This window comes from Ascidia mentula, chromosome 2 (genome assembly GCF_947561715.1).
Source record: "Ascidia mentula chromosome 2, kaAscMent1.1, whole genome shotgun sequence".
Classification (NCBI taxonomy): Eukaryota; Metazoa; Chordata; class Ascidiacea; order Phlebobranchia; family Ascidiidae; genus Ascidia; species Ascidia mentula.
Genome location: NC_138567.1, coordinates 12,600,997 through 12,625,508, shown reverse-complemented (window position 1 = coordinate 12,625,508; position 24,512 = coordinate 12,600,997). Strand labels below are relative to the sequence as shown.

The 24,512-nt window shown below is 35.0% G+C and overlaps 4 protein-coding genes across 4 annotated transcripts; 3 read left to right on the top strand and 1 right to left on the bottom strand.

The window, feature by feature from the left end:
• The first annotated feature begins 2,426 nt into the window (after positions 1 to 2,426).
• On the top strand, positions 2,427 to 5,998 carry LOC145888588 (cytochrome P450 2E1-like). Its single transcript, XM_082979365.1, has 10 exons — positions 2,427 to 2,880; positions 2,957 to 3,054; positions 3,158 to 3,239; positions 3,481 to 3,709; positions 3,966 to 4,133; positions 4,497 to 4,630; positions 4,691 to 4,795; positions 4,857 to 4,988; positions 5,144 to 5,341; positions 5,398 to 5,998. Exons 1-10 carry the CDS (start codon positions 2,730 to 2,732, stop codon positions 5,586 to 5,588), a joined length of 1,488 nt encoding a protein of 495 aa, XP_082835491.1. The 5' UTR covers positions 2,427 to 2,729; the 3' UTR covers positions 5,589 to 5,998.
• Positions 5,999 to 7,135: 1,137 nt separating this feature from the next.
• LOC145890152 (uncharacterized) lies at positions 7,136 to 8,040 on the bottom strand. The gene is made up of 4 exons (XM_082981186.1): positions 7,971 to 8,040; positions 7,824 to 7,915; positions 7,451 to 7,591; positions 7,136 to 7,255 (listed from the first exon to the last, which is right to left on the bottom strand). The coding sequence occupies exons 1-4, from the start codon at positions 8,038 to 8,040 to the stop codon at positions 7,136 to 7,138; spliced, it is 423 nt and encodes a 140-aa protein (XP_082837312.1).
• A 2,488-nt stretch (positions 8,041 to 10,528) lies between these two features.
• Positions 10,529 to 14,500, top strand: LOC145888589 (vitamin D 25-hydroxylase-like). The gene is made up of 11 exons (XM_082979366.1): positions 10,529 to 10,573; positions 11,005 to 11,174; positions 11,262 to 11,359; positions 11,648 to 11,729; positions 12,077 to 12,311; positions 12,516 to 12,683; positions 13,043 to 13,176; positions 13,354 to 13,458; positions 13,519 to 13,650; positions 13,809 to 14,006; positions 14,065 to 14,500. Exons 2-11 carry the CDS (start codon positions 11,024 to 11,026, stop codon positions 14,244 to 14,246), a joined length of 1,485 nt encoding a protein of 494 aa, XP_082835492.1. The 5' UTR covers positions 10,529 to 10,573; positions 11,005 to 11,023; the 3' UTR covers positions 14,247 to 14,500.
• Positions 14,501 to 15,676: 1,176 nt separating this feature from the next.
• On the top strand, positions 15,677 to 24,239 carry LOC145890151 (uncharacterized). Its single transcript, XM_082981185.1, has 21 exons — positions 15,677 to 15,833; positions 15,894 to 15,991; positions 16,053 to 16,134; positions 16,193 to 16,427; positions 16,487 to 16,654; positions 17,319 to 17,452; positions 18,160 to 18,264; positions 18,426 to 18,557; positions 18,614 to 18,811; positions 18,874 to 19,047; positions 20,431 to 20,506; positions 21,252 to 21,421; positions 21,482 to 21,579; positions 21,641 to 21,722; positions 21,781 to 22,015; positions 22,076 to 22,243; positions 22,419 to 22,552; positions 22,841 to 22,945; positions 23,114 to 23,245; positions 23,301 to 23,498; positions 23,561 to 24,239. Exons 1-21 carry the CDS (start codon positions 15,683 to 15,685, stop codon positions 23,740 to 23,742), a joined length of 3,057 nt encoding a protein of 1,018 aa, XP_082837311.1. The 5' UTR covers positions 15,677 to 15,682; the 3' UTR covers positions 23,743 to 24,239.
• Positions 24,240 to 24,512: the final 273 nt, after the last annotated feature.

Below are 24,512 nucleotides of genomic sequence, written 5' to 3'. Positions count from 1 at the left end.
AATCTTGGTTCTAATTAGGTTCATTTGAAACGCATGAAACCAACGTTTATATTACGTTAAAACTAATGTCGAATCTTGGTTCTAATTAGGTTCATTTCAAAAGTATAAAACCAACGTTTATATTACGTGAAAACTAATGTCGAATCTTGGTTCTAAACGGGTTCATTTCAAACGTATGAAACCAACGTTTATATTACGTGAAAACAAATGTCGAATCTTGGTTCTAAACGGGTTCATTTGAAACGTATCAACGAACGTTTATATTTCGTCAAAAACAATGTGCTTATTTCGTTTCTTTGAGGTTTTTAACTGACTTTACATATAACCCATACTGCTACGTTATAAGCAACGTTTAAATCACGCCACAGTCACGTCTTTTTGAACGTCGTCGTTTAACGTTGTAATCACGTTATTTTTTACGTTCTTCTGTAATCCAACTAACGTCCATATTCTACGTCAAATTTTTCAACTTTTATTCGACATTTACTTAAAAATTAGTCAAGCATGTAACCAACTATCGACTCTAACACAACGTTGTGAAAGTCGAAACAACGTAGTGTGTTTGCTGGGTCCCTAATTATGCGACACATATAATGGATATCCCTTATTATGACACAATATAGCGCAGTTTCAGCATTTTTGAATAATTGGGCAAAACTGTGAAAAACGGCTTTGTGTGGAAATAAGGTTGTGTCTACCTGTTTGTTATGTGCGCTGATATGCAAATTTGATTCTGAACTTGTATTTAATGGTCGGATATCTGTTAGATGGTTAACAAATTCACAATTAAGTTATGTAAGCGCATATCGTCACGTGGTGGGTTTGTATTCAACGTATCGATCGTTGGCAATACTTCAAAGGGTTCGCATCGGTATATTGTTTCCCTCTCAAGGAGCCTGATGTGTATTGTTCAGGGAAAGGTGTGCGACGTGGTACCAGTTCGAGTTTGTAGAATTTAGGCTATTTTATGTTTATACTCGAGATAACACTAAGCCTAACTATGACTCCATAAAGACTCCAACATTGTGCAATTAGTAATTAGTGGGTTGTATTAAAATTAGTAAAACATTCGAATACTCACAAGAAAAGATGTAATTTCAATGAAGCAGTTCGAGTAAATCCAATGATGCGTATTGAGACAATATATAAATTTCAAAGTTACGGTTCGGAAGCTGTCTGGCTTTACAGCCCAAGCGGACAATTATATAGACTCAATTTCAGGCGTGCTGAACCGGGTAGAAATGTCACAAAACAAACGTAAATAACAAAGAATCATAAGACTTAGGTCAGCGGAAAATTCCGGTGTTTTACCAAGATTAATTTCTCTCAGGTGCGAGAGCGGGCTTATCAGATTAATATTGCACGAGTCGTGACAAAGCAAATTAAGAGTGAGGTGCGTTAATGAATTAGTATTGGTTAAACAATTAAAAGCAATAAAATACAATTTTAACTACAAATTCAACGGCTATATATAGCCTACTGTGAACAATGTGTTACGGTAATTTTTTTTTTGCTTTTGCCACGATGCACTCTTTCAACACCGCGCGTTTATGCTATATTCTTTGAATTCATATGAAAATCACAAAAAGTCGGATTCCAATAATAAGTTTGTTTACCTTATCTATAGGCTAAATACTTTGGGAGATTTAATCATTGTAGACCAACAGGAGAATGATGTCAAAAAACATTGAATCCGGATGCAATATTTTTCACTTATCCCCATGAGTGGTTTTCAAGCATTGCATGCGTCTTCGATAGTATGGGAAATTACCTTCAATAACGTTTTACACAATTCAAGTAGTGGAAATTAAGTCACCAGCAACAAGTTTAAGCATTATATAGGCTACCGTTTTCCCGGGTGTTTCAGAAATGTTCTCGTGCCGCTATGTACACATAGTTACACATAGCGACACACAGCTTTAGATAGTTGCACATAGCGACAGACAGCTTTACATAGTTGCACATAGCGACAGGCAGCTTTAGATAGTTGCACATAGCGACAGACAGCTTTACATAGTTCCACATAGCAACACACAGCTTTACATAGTTGCACATAGCGACACACAGCTTTACATGGCGAGTGTAGTGACCACATATATGTATGTTTAATATGTATTTTTTTATGTGCGTTGTATTATTACTTGCCGATGTTATTGCCGAGTTTTCTGAAATAGAACACGCATCTACACGACACACAGCTTTACAAAGTTTCTCATAGCTTCATACAGCTTTACATGGTTGCATATAGCGACGCACAGCTTCACATAGTTGCACGAGCACATTTAAGAAGGACCGCCCATTTAATACGGAAGTATACCGGTTGTTATTTATTTCTAATATGTCCAATCCACAATGGGGGAAAACCCTTTTTGGCAAACAATTGGTAAAACGATTTTTGTAGATAGGTTGCCTCGGAACAAAACAAAAGAGAGAAGAAACCACCAGTGTCCCTATGATTATTTGCTGAAAAAGGTACAAATGAGAATGTAACTGAGATAATGCCATGTTATGCACAAAATATCACAACAAGATTCAAATTGGCAGCAAATATTGAAGTGGTCGAAATGTTCAGCTATTAATGACAAATAGGAGCAGGTCCAACAGCAACAAACTGTTGATTTACATGAGGAATTAGCAGTGATATTACTGCTAAGAAATTTGTGCATAACTTCTGTACATAAATTTGTAAGATATCAATCAAATTTTCAAAGCAAAATAGTAAAATCAACATGATACATGAATTGCTTCTTGCTATTATTGTTGGTGTTGTGATGTACCATGCATTGATAAGCATGTGGAGACCCAGAAACTTTCCACCAGGACCATTAGGCCTGCCATTTGTTGGAAGTTTTCATTATGTTCTTTCAGATTTACCAAAACGTATGTTTGTTTTCAATTTGTAGTTGGGTCAAAAATGTATATTCATTGAAAGTTTTTCTTTATTACTGTCTTTTAGACCTCACACGGCTCTCTAAAAAGTATGGAAATATTTTTAGTGTCAAGCTAAAAGGCAAGAATATAGTTTGTATCTCTGGGTATAAACTCATCAGGAAGGTATTTTTTTCTGCCTAAATTGTAAAATATTTATAAATAAGGTTTACATGATCCCGCAATTAGATATCTTATGCTGTAATACTTTATAATTTTTGCGTTTTAGGTAATGCTTGACCACCCCAAGCCATTTTCAAACAGAGCTGGTCTTTTTTCTCAGCAACTAGTACGCGGGCCTAACCTCGAGGGTATGTAAATGGGCTATATAAGAAAATCTTTGTATTATGTTAGACATATTGTTCCATTTGTATATAAAACTTTAAAATCATCGAGTGTGTAGATAATTTAAGGTGCTTTTTGAGATAATGTATGTGCAGTATTTTAATGTAAAATACATGCTTTCACTTGTAACCTCAAGAAATTCGCTTCTTAATTTGTAAACTTCAATAGGATATTGGTGAAAAACATTCACTACCTTTGATAGTGCAGGAGTTGCAGCAGCACAATATGGTCCGAAATGGGCAGCTCACCGAAAACTATTCTACACGGTAGTTCGAAATATGGGTCTGAGCAGTTTTGACCAAATTATAAGAGAAGAACTGCCATATTTTATCGATGAAATGCAAAGCCATCAACAATCATGCCAAACTACTGATCCATCAAAAGTTTTTGATTATGCAGTTCTCAATATTTTGGCATATTACATGTTTGGAAGCAGGTTTGATGTCTGGAATTTACCATTGAGCTATACTCTTCTGTAAAAGAGTAATGTTATAAACACAAATACTTTTAGATTGTTTTTAGTATTACTTATTAAACAACATGATACCGTACCTCCAGAAAAAATACTTTTGTTTAACTAACCTGTGCAAAACTTCTACATAATTTGTAAAAATGTTACAGGACACAAACAGAAACTTGTGTGCTCTTGAGTTGAGCGGGCAAATTATTGGTTGTTTTTGCTATTTTTTTAGATACTCCTATGGCGACGCAAAGTTTAAAAGACTCCTGAACTTGAACAACAAGTTTTTCGAGTTAGCAGTTAAAGCGACTTCATTATCGTTTCTGCTTGTGAGCTTTGTTCCATACTTACACAATGTATGGTTGCCCAAAAGCACAAGGCAGGCAGTTGCATGTAGCAGGTTTGTTTTGATAGCTTCACTTGTTTGTAGGTTTGTAATATTTCTGTACCACACAAAACAATATTTGTTTAAAAAGAAGGGACCGGAATATTCAGAGCCTGATCTAATGTTAATATGGCCTATATTAAAATTATAAAACAAGATACTTAGTAAGTCATTTTATAATGTTCATGTATAATTTGATACTATGTCTGGGGCATGACTATTTCTGTCCTTTATACCACTTGTTGCATAGATTAATAATGTTATAATTATAGTGAACCAACAAAGGACATTTCCTCACATAATAATAAGACCATCTACTGAGTTGTTTATGGTACAAATATAACTGTATTTGATTTTGACAAAAAGATTTTTTTATAGAGAAATTGAAGATTTTATTGCTACTGAAATAAAATACCACAAATCAACACTTGATCACAAGCAACCCCGGGATATAATAGATTACTATCTGGTTGAAATGATCAATCAGAGTGGTGAACTGTATTCAGAAACTGGTTTGTGCAAGATTTAAAGCAAAACATTAAATTTAAGTTATATTCAGTCCTTGCATACAGGTTTGCTGATGACTTTAATGGACTTTTTTCAAGCCGGAACTGAGACCACATCGACCACTTTAAAGTGGGCTGTGCTTTATATGGTAAATAATCCAGAAATTCAAGGTATATTTACTGCCCGGAAGATCACAACCACAAAATGAGCTAAACAGTCTGTAACTTTCAGGGAAAGTTCAGAGAGAAATTGATGAAATTTTGGGCCCAAATCAACTGCCAAAGTACGAGGACCGGTTGAAAATGCCGTACACCGAGGCAACTGTATTGGAAGTACAGAGAAAGGCAAACATAACACCCGGAGGTGAAACAAAATTTGTAGCAGTACCTATAATTTTACAGCATGGCTGTTTAATGTCTTAATTTTCTTGTGTTTTACAGATAAAAATGCTGGCTAATTTTACCTTGATGGGTACAAATGGGTAGGAACCAAATGTAATTTTTTAATGCAATTTGTAGGCCTTATGCATGCAACAACTGAGAATGTGAAGTTGGAAGGATATGACCTACCCAAAGGAACTTGCATTTTGGCTTCCTACACTTCTCTTCACTTTTCCCCTGAGCACTGGAAAAATCCTGAAAAGTTTGATCCTGAAAACTTTCTTGATCCTGATGGCAAAGTTGGTGCAAGACCCGCTTTTATGCCTTATGGAGGAGGTGACTTTGCTCTCACATATTTATCAAAAATGTACTAAATTTTACATTGTGTTTAGGTCTAAGAATATGTCTTGGCATGAACATTGCCAAACAGGAGCTCTTTCTTTTCTTTGTGGCAATGATGCAACACTTTAATTTTTTTCCACCGCCCGGCATTTCAAAGTTAGATGAAGATTATGTAATTGGAGGGACTCTGCAGCCCAAACAATTTAGGGTTGTTATGGAAAAAAGACAACATTGTCAATGATTCTATTTAAAAAAGGGATACTGATGATGCCTGCAAACACAAGCAAAATACATATATCGTAGAATGTAGAAACTTTATACAGACAGACTACTCAGGATTATTAATAATAATTTGTGCTAATCCGCTACTGAGTCCTTGTTAGAGACCACAGGCGATTCAAAGAAATCAAACTCTCATTGTTGTTAAAGCATACTTAAATTAGAGTTTATTCTTACTTTTAACATTCCTTTTGAGTGTACGATAAAATTATTGTGATGTTAAATCTGTTGTACTTGCATGTTCCAAACCAGTTTGATATTTGCTCCAACATTTTTGACAAACACTTCCATTATTATATACAAGTTTATTTCACCTTATTATGTTACACAGTGTGCTTTTTTGCCATGTAACCTTCCGCATTTTAATATGAGATTTTTACCCTGTATTCATTAAGTTGCACAAATACAAATAAAAAGGGTCACAACGTCTGTCGGTAGTTATGTGCAGTAGTGCGTCCCGGGGGGCATTTATGTTCTGTTTGTTTCGATCCACATAAGTGTCGGCGCTGATGCCTGCTGCTGACGTAATGACTTCGCAAAATGGCAATGGAACGAATTGGATGGAACGCTTATGACGAAATAGGTCGATCTTACGAAGATGAAAAAATTTGTTCGTTTGGTGGAATCTGAAAAGTGAAAAGAAATTCCACCAGGCCTCTTACAGCCCATCGACAACAGTTATGGGGAAATTTTGCGGTAATTTCCTCTACTGACGTGCTTGCCAACGCAGAGGTTGCAGATAGTCATAACAATGTTATTTTGTGCAAAGGCGATATATGCAAACCATTCCTATAGGGTCATTGCTTGACTGGTCCTTAGGAACTTACAACCATCAATTGAAATTTCCTTTGCCAAATACTAAGCTTGCCGCTGTCTCTGCGCCAGAGAATTCAGATCTAACGTAAGTGCACATACGTAAATGTTACTCAAGATTTAGCAAAATAACTGGCGTCTATGGGAAGTTCATTGGAGAAATATTATGGGAAAACTACATGACCATCGTATTTAAATGTCGTGCGTTGTTCCTGTTTTAGATGTCTTAAACCAGAATTTCAATGGAAGGCGAACATCTCTTCTTTTTTTTTGTATGCAGCAAACTTTGTATGCAGCAAAGTTGTATGCTGCAAACTGATTATTCGAACAATGAAGACGACAAAGAAGTATAGCCCGAGGTTTTCTTGGGCTGTTGCGTTTTGTGACGTTTTAGAATTCTGGTGTTAATTCGTAAAAATTGTTAACTTAACGTTGACAGACGGGATATTAAGGTGAAATAGTGTTTTAGCAATAAGCTGCCGCGAAATCTAAGCATGTCCGCTTTCTACATAAATTATAATCACTCCAATTGCACAAAGCTGTAATGAGTTTATTGTGTATATGAACGTCGCATTTTTATACAATCACCATTACATGCGGTTCCTTTAAAAATACACAGCCAGTTCGGCCAAATTATCTTGGTTAGTTGCAGGAAAATTTATGACAAAAATACAAAAGTAAACGTTTTGTATTTTTTTAAACGTCGAATTCGTCTTCATCCAGAACTGTGGGTGTTGGTGTCGGAGTTTCCAAAGGAAGGATTGTATCAAAGTCGTTGCAAAGATCTGAGTTACAGCAGTAGTAACAAGTTCGAACCTGTAAACAAATAAGTTTATGCAGTTAGTTCGTGCTCGGCGATTGTCAAGTCAAAGAAAATATTTTCTAATTTTGTCTAAAACTGTAGTCAAAAAGTCTGTGATAAAAGGACGTTCTGTATCGCAGCAGAAGTGACAAGATTGAATCTTTATGCAAACAAGTTAACAGTCCGTGCATGTTCGCAAGTCAATTTACTCGTTTGCTGATGGCGTCGCTGGAGTAGCAATGATTTTTGTTGTTTCTTTCGTTATTCATGCAAGCCATTCTCTGTTTACACTTTCGTTCCACATAGAGATTGTCGCCGTTTACCGAAATTCTGGATTCGCAAACAAATCGCTGAAACAAGAACAAGGTAATGCGTACTTTGTATATAGGATCACAGAGTCTGTATAGGATTTTTGTCAATTTTTCCACCAAAAAAGTAAAACAAAGGATAGTTCGGCCCAAACGAAACTGTACATGTCTATGCAGAAATAACTTCTGGTAAGTGTAGCAAAATGCGTTACGGCCGCGGATTCACAGGAGTCTGCGTAAAGCCAACTATATTTCCGATGTTTTTGCACTTAACCTGTGACGATAGATCGCAATCCTTCAAAGTAAAGTTGCCCACGCCGTTGCTGGAAGATCCTTCCAAACATCTTTCCGATGAAGTCGGTTCATCTAAAAGCAACCAATACTACTTAAAAATAACCCGGGTTTGAGGTTCAAAAATTACCTTGAGAATTGATGCAGACAAACAATCCGCATACAACTGCTGCTTTAATCCAAACACCTACCTTCGGCATTTTTGCTGTTGAAACTGAGTTAAACATAATATGTGTTTTATGGTCACCCAAATTTCACATACAAGTACAAAACAAAACAATTTGCTAGTCAAAAGTGAAAAGCAAAATGCTAGGTAAAAAACTATATAGCTACGACGGTTTCCGTCGATTGTGCAAACTATACACTGTTGCCTTCATGTCAATTTATTTAGGCACTGCATGGAGTCGCCAAACCAGTTCAGCAACATTCTTAGGTTGCAATGCAAAGGTTATAAAAACCTGATTAGGGTAAGATAAGCCTCAGATAAAGGGTTGTGGCAAAATTGTTATTGGTTGGACAGCCATCAGGCCAAGAGAATCATCGTTTTTTGAAACATGTTTTTCTCGTCCTTCTATTTTATAGGCCATAAGTCTTCCTACAAAAGATACAATTTCATGATGCAAAAAGGTTGGCTATGTTCCCCAAACTGAGAAAGAACCAGGATATTTTTTTAATGCCTGATGAACAATATCTTTCAGACATAAAATGGTTTAATGAATGGACATCGGCAACCTGTTATATTAAAATTAAAGATTAAAACTGTGTTAAACTTCCCACAGTCGACATTTAACTTCAATATGTGTTGCTTTTCATACGGTCACGCAAATGGTAATTTCATTTGATATGCAATGATCAGTTAAGCTATACATATGTACTTATCAAAGTTTCCAAAGGCCTGAAACTATTTCTGCCGAAACCTACTACGGACAGATTTCTTTTTTGAAATTTAATACAATGGCAATTAAATGTCAACAAGAGCCATATTAGCGCATGCTTGACAAATTCATCGAAGATGCAGTATGGAGCATGTTTTGAGTGGGCATAAATTGCCGTGCTTTTTGCCAATTTGACAGAACGAGAGATCTGCTTGAACACGCATTGGTGCTGGTTTAATAAATCGTTCGCCAGAAGAAATCGTGTCTAATTACCGCAAATACATATTGGGAGAGTTTTTGAAAGTCATAGTAGCTGACCAAAAACGTTACACTCACTTGGTCAACAACCAAACATAGAGATTAAACATCGTAACATAGAGATCAGTTCGTAAACCAATCAATCAACATAATAATGGAACTGCAATGGGAAATTCCCTATTTATTGGCATAAATAATTTCTATGGTGACAAATCCAAGAACATGAAATTTTTAGGATAAGGTTGCCAAACGTGTTACTATTTATTAAGTTTATCCAACGCACCCACTCAACAAAAACATATTTTTGTATTTACGCAGCTTTACAACAATTAATTTGTCGCAATGGCAATCCCGCAGATGCATCCGAGTTTCGTTGTTGCTCAAGCCCTGACAGTTTTTGCCATAAAGAAAGTTTTTGTACAACCTAATATAATTATTGGCTTTTATACATTAGCTGTCATAAAATGTTAAATTTATTATCAGGTAGAATTTGATTAGATTGTTATGATTGGCATTTCGGTGGCATTTGTACTCTCTTGACAAATACGTTTAATAGTTCGTCAAACAAATTGTTGGTTCCGATGAAAATAACAACACGACTATAGATTTCAAAGTCATTATGCGATTCTGTTGTTGCACAAGATTGTTCAAAGTTTCGGTAAAAAGCCACGTTAGTTTTATGGTAAATGTTTATGAGTCCGAAGTGCGCTCACGCGATCAACACTTCGAGTAAAACCTGCCCTTGTTACAGAATTGTATGTGGTAGGGTCCAAAATGCAACGTTCACGAAAGGTAACGCTGTCAATTTGTTCCGTAACGTGGAACACACAGCTTGTTTGTTTGTTGTGTAATAAATCTACTGTTATCGGTGTTAAGCGACACTTGAACACGAGGACAAACCCACAGACTCGGTTATGTAGTCGTTAAAATCGACAAAAGAACTTTTTTGATTCGGAATAATCGTTTTGTCGAAAGTGGTTATAAAGCTACGACATAAAATATGATGACAATGTTACCAACAAAACCATGGGTCTCATGCACTGTGAGGTGATTTCACAACAGTGGAAAGATCGCCACGCTAGGTTTCCGCGCATTGTTGTAACGGGGTGCAAAGAAACGGATGTTGACCGAAGCAAAACTCATTAAAACACAAATGCACAAAGTTCCTTTTCTTCTATTTTTCAGCAATGAAGGCAAGCATCGTGGACCACATATCCGTGAAAAAAAAGTGATGCAAGTTAAGCAAAGCTATTAGTTGGACCAAATTGTAACATGGACAACCGGGGTAAGACTGTGACTCTCATTATTTAACTTTATAATTAAACAAGCATACACTTTACTTTGTACCTAACATGTATTTTGCTCAAAGAAATTGCAAATTTATGGATGAAAAAATTAAAGCAGATAACTATAATGGTTGTCAAGTAATGTTTGATTATGGTTGATACAAACAATGATTTGTTTTGCTGCCCCAGTGTCAAAGGATGCTACCCAAGTGTCAATATTTTACCATGCTGTGGTTTTTGGAATTGGAAATTTGCCAGGAAATTCCTGGTGTCTCTGTGGTCAAATCAAGGACACTGTTCTGCATAAAAGTGATGTAGGTACAGCTATTTCCAAGCATAATCAGGAGCAGTAGATTTTTCGTATGTTTACTGATGTATATCATCACTGAAATGGTGACAAAAAAGTTTAACTGTTCTAGTTTAATTGGATCTAATTTTAATAGGCTGAGAAATTTTTGATAAACAATGAATAAAGAATAAAACTGAAAAATGATTGCTAAATTACAATGTACGGATTGTTTATGTTGTTTGCATTAATAAGCAACAAATGAAGTTGGTGTACTAAAATGTTAAAAACTTACGAACAATATTTTAATAAAACATTGTTGAATGTGCATTATACAAAAAAATACAAAATATTACTAACATATTTTTGTATGATGTATTTTCACAGTAGTTATTGCTTGCATTTTTTTGTTTGTGGATTAACAAGGTACATATAAATTTTATTTTGTGATTATTATAGAATTTGTTATTCTAAAATCATGATCAATGAACTGTTTATTGCTATTGTTGGTGGTATTGTGGTGTATCATGCATTCATAAGTATTTGGAGACCCAAAAACTTTCCACCAGGACCATTAGGCCTGCCATTTTTTGGAAGTTTGCATTATATTTTTCCAGATGTGTCAAAAAGTATGTATGTTTCATTAATTATCTTTTTATTTGGGCAATATACACCCGAAATTATACTATGAATTTATTTTATCCTTTGTTTTTTAGCTATGGATATCCTATCCAAAAAATATGGGAACATCTTCAGTGTCAAACTGAAAAACATGAATATTGTTTGTATCTCAGGGTATAAACTGATGAGTAAGGTAACACAAAAGATTCTTGATGTTTTGCAAAAAAATGATGTCATTTCAAAATATTTTAGTGTTTTGCTGGAACAGTATTAGTAGGACATAATTTAATTTTACATGCATTTTGTCTGAAGAAGTCTAAATATATTTCACCCCAATGCCCAGCTAAATTTTTTGAAAAATGTGCACATAGATATTTCAAAAATACTTTTTTACAATTTGTACAAATTGTACTTTTCAGGTAAATTAACTTTAATTACTATTGAATTGTTTTTGGCTTTAACACACTTTTTCCTATGTTAGGTGATGCTTGCACAGCCCAAAGTATTTTCTGACAGAGGCGGAGCACTGCAGTCAAAACTTTGGCGTGGTAATGATTTGGAAGGCAAGTAATAAAAAACATAGGTAGTAAATTAGCAGTTTAATATGAAGGGTTTTACCTCCCTGTTTATTGGAACTTTTTGTGTTGCCAAAGTTTTGTGTGTTTTTGTGTGATGATTGATTTGGGTAAAAATTCAAAAAGATACATTTCTGCTCATCTAAACATGGAATTCCCATGCTTGTGTCAGGCAGAAATATGAAGTATTATGATTGTGTTGTCAAAAAACAGTAAATTACATTGTAAAAATTAGTGTGATTGTTACTTAATGTTAGTATATGCGTCACCACACAAAGCAAAAAGTAGTGCAAATCCCTGCAAGACCTCTAAACATTTTCTGTTTTTAAACATAGGATTTGCAGCAGCCAAATATGGGAAAAAGTGGGCAGCCCACAGAAAACTTTTTCATACTGCATTACGCAAAATGGGTCTAGGCAAAGCAAATTTTGAACAAGTCATAACTGAAGAACTACCATATTTTATTGATGAATTGCAAAGTTATGAAAACTCATCAGAAACATTTGATCAAATAAAAGTTTTTGATTATGCTCTTCTGAACATTGTGGCATCCTTTGTGTTTGGAAGCAGGTTTGCTTTTAGTGTTAAATTTTTTTTAAATTTATTTTATATCTGTTATATGAAACTTTAGATGTTAAAGTTTACATGACTTTATCATAATTAAACAGCTTTTTTAATGAACTGTAAGGTATGGTCAACCTCACTAAGTGTGAAGTGATTTGTAACACTGTTTTTTTCAAACACTGAAATGGTTTGAATTATTTTTGTTTTTAGATACACCTATAACGATGCAAAGCTGCACAGGCTAATGAATTTAAACAACAAGTTTTTTAAAGGTTTGGTTAAAGTTAACACATTTGCGTTTTTGCTTGTGAGCTTCATTCCCTACTTGCACAAGTTGTGGTTGCCCAAAAATGCAAGACAAACTGTTACATGTTACAGGTTTGTGATTTTTACCATTTATGTAGTTTTTCCTGTAAGTTTGTCTCATCAATACTCATATCACAGTCAAGCATGGTTGTGTCTATTCAGTAGCCATTTCATAGAAATAATTTGTTGTGAAAAGGGTAGTTGTTGGAGAAAAACAGTTAGTTATATAAACCAGTAAGTGTTTTTTTTAACACAAATTGTCAAATATTTTCCTTTATTTTTGTCGAATTTGTTCAATGTAACTGCTTTGAAGCAAACCAATTTAAATTATGAAACATGGCTGGGATCTTAACTGATCAGATTAAGATGTACTATAGCCAACATTGACTCTAAGATTGTGTTAAAACTGATTGACTACTTTTGCAAATCAGAGAATTCAAAGATTTTGTTGCTAATGAAGTGGAACATCATCAATCCACACTTGATCCTAAGCACCCAAAGGATTTAACAGACTATTATTTGGTTGAAATTTTGAATCATTGCAATAAGCACTTTTCAAGGAATGGTTGGTGCACAAATACACAATTTGCATTAAAGTGATGTTTTGTTGTCTTACATTACCATGTGGTTACTGTGGCTAAGATAAAGTACTGTGGCTAAGATAAAGTGAACAGATAAAAGTCTGAACAGATAGTCTGATAAAAACATTACATACACATAATTTTATCAATTTCTCATTTAGGTTTGATTTCCGCCATTATTGATTTATTCCAAGGAGGAACTGAAACTACAGCAACCACTTTAAAGTGGGCCATACTTTACATGGTAAATAATCAAGAAATTCAAGGTAGTTTGTGTCACGCAAAAATTACAGCCAATAAAGTGATCTAAAAATATCTTTGTTCAGAGAAAGTTCAGAAAGAAATTGATGAAATTCTGGGCCCACATCAAATGCCAAAGTATGAAAATCGGTTGCAAATGCCATACACTGAAGCAACTGTTTTGGAAATACAGCGAAAGGCAAACATAGCACCATTTGGTAATAGGAAATATTACTTTTATTTGTAGCTTTTTTACTGAAACCCAATAACTTCTTGCTGAGAAAATCATGTTATTCTGACATTCCACTAAACTTTGTCATATTTGTGTGGTTTTCTTTAATCACTGTAACTTTACCCATTACTTCTTAATTTTTAGGCCTTATGTATGCAACAGTTGAGAATGTGAAGTTAGAAGGATATGACCTACCAAAAGGCACAAGTATTTTGGCTTCCTACGCCTCTCTTCACTTTTCTCCTGAGCACTGGAAAAATCCTGAAAAGTTTGATCCTGAAAACTTTCTTGATCCTGATGGCAAAGTTGGTGCAAGACCCGCTTTTATGCCTTATGGAGGAGGTGACTTTGCTCTCACATATTTATTAAATATGTATTAAATTTAATATTTATTATCCAGGTCTTAGAATTTGTCTTGGAATGAGCATTGCAAAACAGGAGCTTTTTCTTTTCTTTGTGGCAATGATGCAACACTATAAGTTCTACACTCCACAAGGCATTTTTAAATTGGATGAGGAATATGTTATTGGAGGAACTTTGCAACCAAAATCTTATAATGTTCGCATGAAACAGAGACTGTAGAGAAAGAAAGTTAATAATCTTTAGTTTTATGCCTGCCAATGCTGTTTTATTTATCATCTTTCCGGTTTATTCATGTCAAGAAAACATTCAATGTTTTAATTATGTCAAATATTCTAAACTCTTGTGTTTTTCATTAAATAGTTGTTAAATCATTAGGCTAATCGCACCAGTGTGCTGAAGAAAAATAGACTACATTGTTTCTTCAGTGGCCAACATATATTTTTTTTTGTCATTTAGTTTTTATTGATGCCAAGTTTTTCGATTGCCATTCTTCAGTAAACTTTGCAATTATAAGTGCTCCTCTGATTCCTGTTTATCTCGACTGTTATCTGGACCGTTTTCTTGCACCGTAAGGTTCGTTCAGTGTCTCACTAAAATATATGACATTATTGTGAATTGTTCTTTTCAAATGGCTTGGATTCTATACATAGCCTATTTATCGCAATATAAGGTAACCTAACGTTTAAACTACAGAGGTGTACTTTTGGAGTTATGCGAAAAAACAACGCCGTCTTCATGTTTATCTACTTGGGTAATAGGGTTGTGATTTTTTTAAAAAGTATTAGGAACTACTAGGTGGAGATAAAGTCACCGCTAAATTTTCCTTTCATACAATTCTAATTACATCGGCGACATCAGTCAACAACAAAATTCTTCGTTGCAAGCCATGCGTGGGGAATAATGCTTTATGAAAGCCAGGAAAGAGAGGTCACCATAAGCCAATTTCCTCACCAGAATTTACAAATATCAAACAAATCACTATGCAGAGTTGCATGAAAAAAAATTTTTTCTGGTTTGTTTGAGTAATCTAAAAAGCGGGCGGCCATACTTATGGAGCAATTTCGCGTTAACAATGGGTCTGGCGTAAAAACGCCGCAGGTAAAGATTGGCAGAAAGTGCATGTAGGTAGAAGTTCTTTCACAAAACGCGTCCAGTTTGAAAAATTTTACGTTTTGGCAAATAAAAACATCCGGCAGTTGTTCATGTTTTACTGCGGCGGTTAAGTCTCGATCGTATGGAAAATGAAAGCAGATAAAACAAAAGGCATTTCTGCGCGCCTTCAGTAATTTGTGGTTGGTTGTATTAGATCTAGCGGTCGTGTTGTTTGGTACCGCTTAAGACAGCCCTGAGGGTCGACAGGCTTGCTGAACATATTCTGCTGCCAGGCATTATGATTTCAAAGTGATTTCTTCTGGCATAAGGTTACGAACCGACGTTTCGGTGAGACGTCTTCAAAGTTATGTGGCAACAAGTTAACATGTGCAAAAACTGTAGTGAAATTCAATTTGGAAGTTGCTGAAAGAATGGCTACCAAGAAAACACCCCTTTTTATGTGATTTTACAGTAACAAGTTACTTCAACCTACATTCTTGTATACCCAATAATTTGATGCAAAACATACAAACTAATCTTTCACATTTCAGAGCAGGATCAGTATGATTACATATATTCTTTCTGGTATAGTGTTTCTCTTTTTCTTGTACCATGCACTGATTAGCATGGTACGGCCTAGAAACTTTCCACCAGGACCAATTGGTTTGCCTTTCATTGGAAGCATTCATTTAGTTGCTCCTACCTTCAATAAAAGTGGGTTGATTTTTTACAATATGAATATGTTGGTGTTAAAAAACAACGTGTTTTAAATAGATATGAAAATCTTGTCCAAAAAATATGGGAATATTTTTAGCATTAAGATGATGGGTACCAATATAGTGTGCCTCACAGATTATGAACTTATAAAAGAGGTAAAACATATCTACTTGTTATGCTATAATTGTGTATTGACTATAAAGTTTTTGATTTAAGGTAATGGTGGATAACCCAAAACCTTATTGTGGACGGCCTTATTTGGTGATATATGACATTTTAAGAGGAGTAGGTGAAAAAGGTTTGTTTTAACTTCTTAACCAAGTAATTTGTTGGTTTTAATGCTGTTGTTTTCTAAGGAATTGCTTTGGAACCATATGGGCCAAGATATATTGCTCACAGAAAGTTGTTTCATACTGCATTACGGACTTTGGGTCTCAGCAACAAAAATTTTGACAAAATTATCATTGAAGAGTTGCCATATTTTATTGAGAGTCTACAAAAGCAACAAGAAAATAATTTAACAATCGACCCAACTTCTTCATTTGATAATGCTGTGCTGAATGTGCTTGCCTACTATTTATTTGGAAACAGGTTTTTTGATTATTTTTCAAATCTGATACATTTCCTTGGACATTGGTATTTATATACAGATACTCTTATGGAGATGTTAAATTCAAGTGGCTTATTAAGTGCAACAACAAAATTTTTAAAGAAATAGAAAACACACATAGTATTGCATTTGCCCTTGTTTCTTTGATCCCCCATCTGTACAAACTTTGGCTACCACAAGCACCAAAAGCACTGCAAACCAGTACTAAGTAAGTAACTCATTTTTTACATAATCGTAATATTATTTTTCCTTCATAATATGTATGTACATACAATTTCACAAAATCAGCAATTTACAACTCTTAAAATATGCAATAAGTATCAGAGTATATGTAATTTTAGTAATTGCTGGTGCACTGTTTTCGACAGAATGACTGTTAAAAAACTTTATTTGCACGAGCTTTTGCTAGGTTAATCTCACTTCATCAGGTGCTACAAATGGGGTAACAAAGTAAAATGCGGTAAAGGCACTAAAACACGAAAGAAAAACACACAAAGAGGGAATCACTTTGTTCCCATGGCATCCTGGAACAAAGAGACACTAGTCGACAAAACTTTTTTTCCAGTCGACAAACCTTCAAATGCACATAACTCTGCCGTTTCTCAATGGATTCCGATAATTTGTTGGCATGATGCATCCTGGTGCAGTAGTGGGTGTAGTCTCTATTAAGACCATGATAGAGTCAAATGTTTGATATAGCATTGTTCAACCATCTCTCTGGCTAGTCCTGACCTTGTCTTAACCTTCTCCAGCACCATGAGCCTCATGTCTTCAACAATGTAGTCGGGCGAATGCCATTTGTAGTGTCAGTTCTGCAATATTATAATTTAACAATAAAACTGCTTGTATTTTAAAGTTATTCATTTTTTCAGTGAAATTGATAACTTTGTAATGGACGAGATTGCTTATCACAAATCAACACTTGATCCCAAAAATCCCAGAGATTTTATTGATGTTTATTTAAATGAAATGTCCTCACAAACCTCAAACTTGCTGACAGAAACTGGTATTTAACTTTATTTGTGTTTGGTTATTACATAACAATGAAAATATTTTTACTTTATGAAATCAATCTAACCAGCAACACTTCTTTTGCATGACACAAGTAAAAACTTGAATGTCAGTTTCAAAATATTATAAACCTTGTGTCAAATGCTTTTATTTGAATAATAACCATAGGCGTAGAGTTTGCACATCAACGGGGGTGCGGCCAATAAAAAATACTAACGTCAGAAGGTCGTTTGCACGCCATAATATACAAGTTAAAGCGTCGTCTATGTAAGCATGTTCATCACCAACGTAATTTCGCTTGTTGCGTAATTGTTGTTCGCGAATACGAGACAAACGAAACAGCGTGTTAAGCACTTTGAGTGCTATCAGAAGGAAATGCGCCTTTTTTTAGCTGCGGTTTAAACCGGCGAAAACCGAAAGGACACGATGCGATTGCGTTGTCAATTTAGAAAAGGTCGGGGGTGCGCGGCACCCCTGCACCCCGTACTCTACGCCAGTGATAATAACTGAAGATGCTAAATAAAGCAAAACATGTTCAAGTTTGAATCAAGGTTTACAATATATTGAAATTGTTATGACATAGTTATGATAGAAGTGATGTTACTGTCAGTTGACATTGATGAATATTGCCTAGATTCTTTGTCATTATACCTCTCACAATGCGTAAATACTGCTTCATGTCAATTTAGACATTTTTTGTAGGTCTTCAAAAGACCATCGTCGACTTTTTTTCAGCTGGAACAGAAACCACTTCAACCACATTAAAGTGGGCTGTACTCTACATGGTTAACAACCCACAAATTCAAAGTCAGTCTTGGCATAAACAAATTGAACAGTTTTTTTATGCAAAGTTCTATATTATGCAATAAAAAATTATATTCTTTATTTTGTCATTTATTGATCACTAAGTCTACATTATGCACTTAGTATGCTTGGTAACGGTTAGCCTTCTTATGTGTTAAATATAGAAAAAGTCCATGAAGAAATTGATAAGATTTTGGGGCCTGCAAACTCTCCATGCTACGAGGACCGCTTGAAAATGCCGTACACTGAAGCAACAATTTTGGAAGTACAAAGAAAGGCAAACATTGCACCCATGGGTTTGTGATGGATTTTGAACTATAATTGATATCCTTAATAACCCATTTTGTATTAGGTGTCTTCCATTCCACAATTCAGCCCGTCAAGTTGGCTGGTTACGATCTTCCTACTGGAACTATTATCATGCCTGGCTATTATTTTGCCAACTATTCATCAAAAGAATGGAAAAACCCCAAAAATTTTGACCCTGAAAACTTCCTGGATCCAGATGGAAAAGTGGGAGCAAGACCTGCTCTAATGCCATTTGGAGGAGGTAATAACACGGCAAATCCTATGTACATTGTTCAAGAAGTCTAGAATTCACCTATGTTACAGGTCTGCGTATATGTTTGGGTATGAGTGTTGCTAAGAAGGAGCTGTTTCTTTTCTTTGTGGCGATGATGCAGCATTTTGAGCTTTTGCCTCCAACCGGTGTTACAAAACTTAATGAGGATTTTGTTAACGGGGGAACATTGCAACCACAACCTTACCGTATTTGCGCCAAACCTCGCAATTAAGAATGTGTTTTCCATGTTAATATTACAAGTGACTACATTGTAATAATCTGATAGCATTTTATGGTAACAATAATTTTTAAAATAACTGTTAGTTTGATGGTGTACATATCTTTTTGTAAAATAACTCTGGGGGTATTGAATGATTATCTAGCTTCACATAACATTTTAGCCCCAGGCAAAACAATAAATCATTGCGTTAACTTTTGAATTAGTGTAAGGTCTCACCAACATAAACATGTTGGGACCTGACTTGTCTGCATGGTCGGTAGTACATCGGGGTCGACAACTTTGGGGCAAGGGTGTCTTGCAATACTTTTGGCAGGCAATGTGATTTACAAGTTAATATTCTAATGCTGTTTATCGAATTTACACATTTTAAATCACACACAAAAATGTTGTCTTTCATTGTCAGTCATTACATTTTGACATATTTTTATAAAGTACAGCACACAGTATGGTTGCTGACACTGATAGCAAAACCATTGTTTGTGTTATTTTATTGCCTGCAAGCGTCAGTATTATCCTTACTATACGTAGACAATCGTTTCATTGATTCGCACATTATATTGCACTATGCATTTTATTGCAGTTATTATTAAGTGTATGTGCCTCAAAGTTGTAATCTTATGTGTTGAAAACTCTCTCATTTTCTCTTGCCCCATTAAAACACTTCTCTTTTGATTATTTTTATTAAAGTTCGGCCGATTGAGGGAGACTTCTTGTTCATGAAAATAATTTTCTGATATAATTGACTTTTTGAATTAGATGCCCGCTTATTTTTTTGTTGTCCAGTAAAATAGTTACGAGAGTGAATGATATTTTACTGGACTACAATAAGTGAAAAGAATTTAAATGAAAACTCAAATACGGCGTGTTCAGAACGTTGCCGATCCCTACGTTAAGTAAACAAGTTTATTTTTTCAAATTTAACGCTAGGATATTTTCGAAAAAACTATTGCAAAAATGCATTGAATGCATACAACCATAGAGGGCGCTGAAAATGCAAAAAAATTTCCAACAATCGGAAATTCCCTGGGGGCATTTCTAGGTTTGTTTATGTTATCATAAAGCGGGCAGCAATCGGCAATATTCTTGTTACTCCTTGTACGCTAATGTCACGTCAAATGATCAAATTTGCAGTTTTTCCTGTGAACGTATTTCGTTAACTTAGAGTTTTCGTATTGACTACTAGGGGTATTCTGATGAAGTTGTAATATGTAATTATACATGTATATTTCTGTTAGGGTTGCCAAACGTCGGATTTTTCCTGACATGTACGGGATTATTATTTTGAAATGTGCTGAAGGAAAAAAATCGGGACGAATTTTAAACATGAAACCTCTCATGGCAATTAAATTTACATAATTATTTGAAGTTGTGAGTGACGCTAGGGCCAAAAGTGGTTATCTGGTCACTATTGGGACATTAAACACCATAAAAAATTTGTCAAGGTAACAGACACAAATCTGTCACGTACTCCGCTTTCTGACAGATATGGTATTGATGGTCTAGTTTATGTGCATACTTTGTATTATGGAGTTATGAATATAAATGTACTTGCTGATATGTTTCAAGAATATATATATCTTAGCAGTGTTACTGTTTTCTTTCTTTGCATAATGTCATTGGCAACTAAATATCATTCTGTGGTTTTTGGGTGAATGGATTCTATGTTGAATGCTTTTATCAAAAGTCAGCTGTACGCTGTTTGTTTTTTTTCTTTTACAATGGAATTTTACAGCAACAATTAACTTAACTTCCGATTTTGTTTAACCAGTAATTTAACACAAAACATACAAACATGAGGTTCACAGGCTTCGCAGCCAAGGCATTGCAGCCAAGCTGTATCAGCCACTTTTCCCGACAAGTCGGAGCGAGATCTGAAAAATCAAGCTCCCGGTGAGGTTTGAACTCACGACCCTGGGCTAACCAGGCCCAAACGCTCTACCAACTGAGCTACAGGAGCTCAGTGGCTTCACGGGGTATATTGTGGCCAAGGTACACTGGTGCGCAAGCGCACAACTTGTCAGGCGACCTTCACATGCGTAGAGGATCTCCACCACCGTAATCAGACAACGCAGAATTAATGCCATGCTTACGCATAGCAAGGCGGGATCGCCCCACTGCGCAGGCACTTTATATTTGGCGATCACAGCCATTGGCTAATTCAACACACAAACATTTTCTGGTTTTTAGGTTCAAGAGCAGGATCAGTATGATTACATATATACTTTCTGGTATAGTGTTTCTCTTTTTCTTGTACCATGCACTGATTAGCATGGTACGGCCTAGAAACTTTCCACCAGGACCAATTGGTTTGCCGTTCATTGGAAGTATTCATTTAGTTGCTCATAACTTGACTAAAAGTGGGTTGATTTTGTGCAATATGAATATGTTGGTTTTTAAAACAACGCATTTTTGGTTAGATTTGAAAATTTTGTCCAAGAAGTATGGAAATATTTTTAGCATTAAGATGAAGGGTACCAATATAGTGTGCATCACAGACTATGAACTTATAAAAGAGGTAAAACATATCTACTTGTTATACTATAATTATGCATTGACTATAAAGTTTTTAATTTAAGGTAATGGTGGATAACCCAAAACCATATTGTGGGCGGCCTAATTTGGTGATATATGACATTGTAAGAGGAGTAGGTGAAAAAGGTTTGTTTTAACTTCTTAACCGAGTAATTTGTTGGTTTTAATGCTGTTATTTTCTAAGGAATTGCTTTGGAACCATATGGGCCAAAATATGTTGCCAACAGAAAGTTGTTTCATACTGCATTACGAACTTTGGGTCTCAGCAACAAAAATTTTGACAAAATTATCATTGAAGAGTTGCCGTATTTTATTGAGAGTTTACAAGAGAAACAAGAAAATAGTTTAACAATCGACCCGACTTCATCTTTTGAAAGTGCAGTGCTGAATGTGCTTGCCTACTATTTATTTGGAAACAGGTTTTTTGGTGTATGTGATAAAAGTGTTCTATTTTCATGACCTTAGGTGTTTATATATAGATACTGTTATGGAGATGTTAAATTCAAGTGGCTTATTAAGTGCAACAACAAAGTTTTTGAAGAAATAGAAAATACACACAATATTGTTTTTTCCCTTGTTACTTTGATCCCTCATCTGTACAAACTTTGGCTACCACGTGCAGCTAAATCTTTACGAACCAACACCAAGTAAGGTTTCGATTATATAAACGATTTTTTAAATGCTTAAATACTTAAATTGTAAAATTTTGTATTAGATTGCATCAAAATTTTGCAGGAAAACTGCTTGCTGAACATAAATCTTATACTGAAGTGTGTGTGTCTGCTTCAATTTTGTATATTTTGAAGTTATTAAATTTTTCAGAGAAATTGAGAACTTTATAATGGATGAGATTACTTATCACAAATCAACACTTGATCCCAAAAATCCTAGGGATTTTATTGATGTTTATTTGCATGAAATGTCCTCACAAACCTCAAACTTGCTGACAGAAACTGGTATAATCTTATTTGTGTGTTGTTATGACAATATAACTGTATTACTAGTTGTGATACAGCAGTATAGCTAAGGTTGCTTTGTTAATGTCATCTGAAATTGCTGAAGAATAGTTTGTTGTTATATATTTGTTATCATTCAGTATAGAAACAACTAGTTAACTAGTCTTAGAGTTATTTCATTGAAATAAATATTTAAATAAATTTCTGTTGAAATTTTTAAATAATTTTGTTTTCACAAACAAGACAAAGTGTTTGCATAGTACACAGTGTTAAGACTGTTTTTTGTAGGTCTTCAAAAGACCATCGTCGACTTTTTTTCAGCTGGTACAGAAACCACTTCAACCACATTAAAGTGGGCTGTTCTCTACATGGTTAACAATCCACAAATTCAAAGTCAGTCTTAGCATAAACAAATTTCATAAACAAAGTGTTTTCAAGCCAAATTCTATATTACGCAATAAAACAATGATGTTCTTTATTTTGTTATTTATTGATCACTAAGTCTATATTATGCACTTCGTATGCTTGGTAACGGTTAGCCTTCTTATGTGTTAAATATAGAAAAAGTCCATGAAGAAATTGATAAGATTTTGAGGCCTGCAAACTCTCCATGCTACGAGGACCGCTTGAAAATGCCGTACACTGAAGCAACAATTTTAGAAGTACAAAGAAAGGCAAACATTGCACCCATAGGTTTGTGATGGGGTTCTAACTATGAATATTAATTGAATAACCCATTTCGTATCAGGTGTATTACATTCCACAATTCAGCCCGTCAAGTTGGCTGGTTACGATCTTCCTACAGGAACTATTATTATGCCTGGTTTTTATTTTACCAACTATTCATCAAAAGAATGGAAAAACCCCAAAAATTTTGACCCTGAAAACTTCTTGGATCCAGATGGAAAAGTAGGAGCAAGACCTGCTCTAATGCCATTTGGAGGAGGTAATAACACGGCAAATCTTATGTACATTGTTCAAGAAGTCAAAAATTTGCCTATGTTACAGGTCTACGTATATGTTTGGGTATGAGTGTTGCCAAGAAGGAGCTCTTTCTTTTCTTTGTGGCGATGATGCAGCATTTTGAGCTTTTGCCTCCAACCGGTGTTACAAAACTTAGTGAGGACTTTGTTATTGGGGGAACATTGCAACCTCAACCTTACCGTATTTGTGCTAAACCTCGCAATTAACAATGTGTTTTCCATTTTAATATTACCATGGTCTATATTGTAGTGACCTGATGGCAGTGTATTTTTTTGGTAACAATAATTTTCAAAAAAAATGTCATTAGCCGCTGTATGTTTAACAAATGGAGGTATTAAAAGATTAACTAGCTCTACTTGATGTTTTGGCCCCAGGCAAAACCATAAATCATTGCGTAAACATTTAAATTAGTGTAAGGTGTAGCCAACCGAAACAAGTTATGGCTATTGTACTGGTCTACAAATATTCAAAAACTGTTAATCGATATTCCACATATTGCATTGTTTCACACACAAAAATGGTGTCTTGTTATTGTCAAGGATGCCTAAGAGTTATGCCTGTTTTCTTGCTACTTATATCTTTTGTATCTGGTGTGGGGAATTACCTAAATACTTAATCATTATGTCTTGTACAAAACACTTCACTGTTAACCACTTCTTACGATTCCTCGGAGACTTGTCGTTTATGGCAAATAATAAAACTACCTCATGTTTTTACTTTCTAGAATTACATGCGAATTTTTTTTGCAGTCCAGTGAAACACCACGAGAAAAAATAATTTTTATGGATGAAAACTTAAATGTGGTTAGCGACATCGAATTGTTTAACACAGCGTAGCAAACAATGCACTATTGTGTTCCTAATCAAACAGTGATGCACCTCAACGTAAAAACGAAAGGTTAGTTTCGGTGTTCAGACAGTTTCTTCAGCACTGCTGAGTTCTTCGCTTGGCGATGGTCTGCGTTGCAGCACGATTT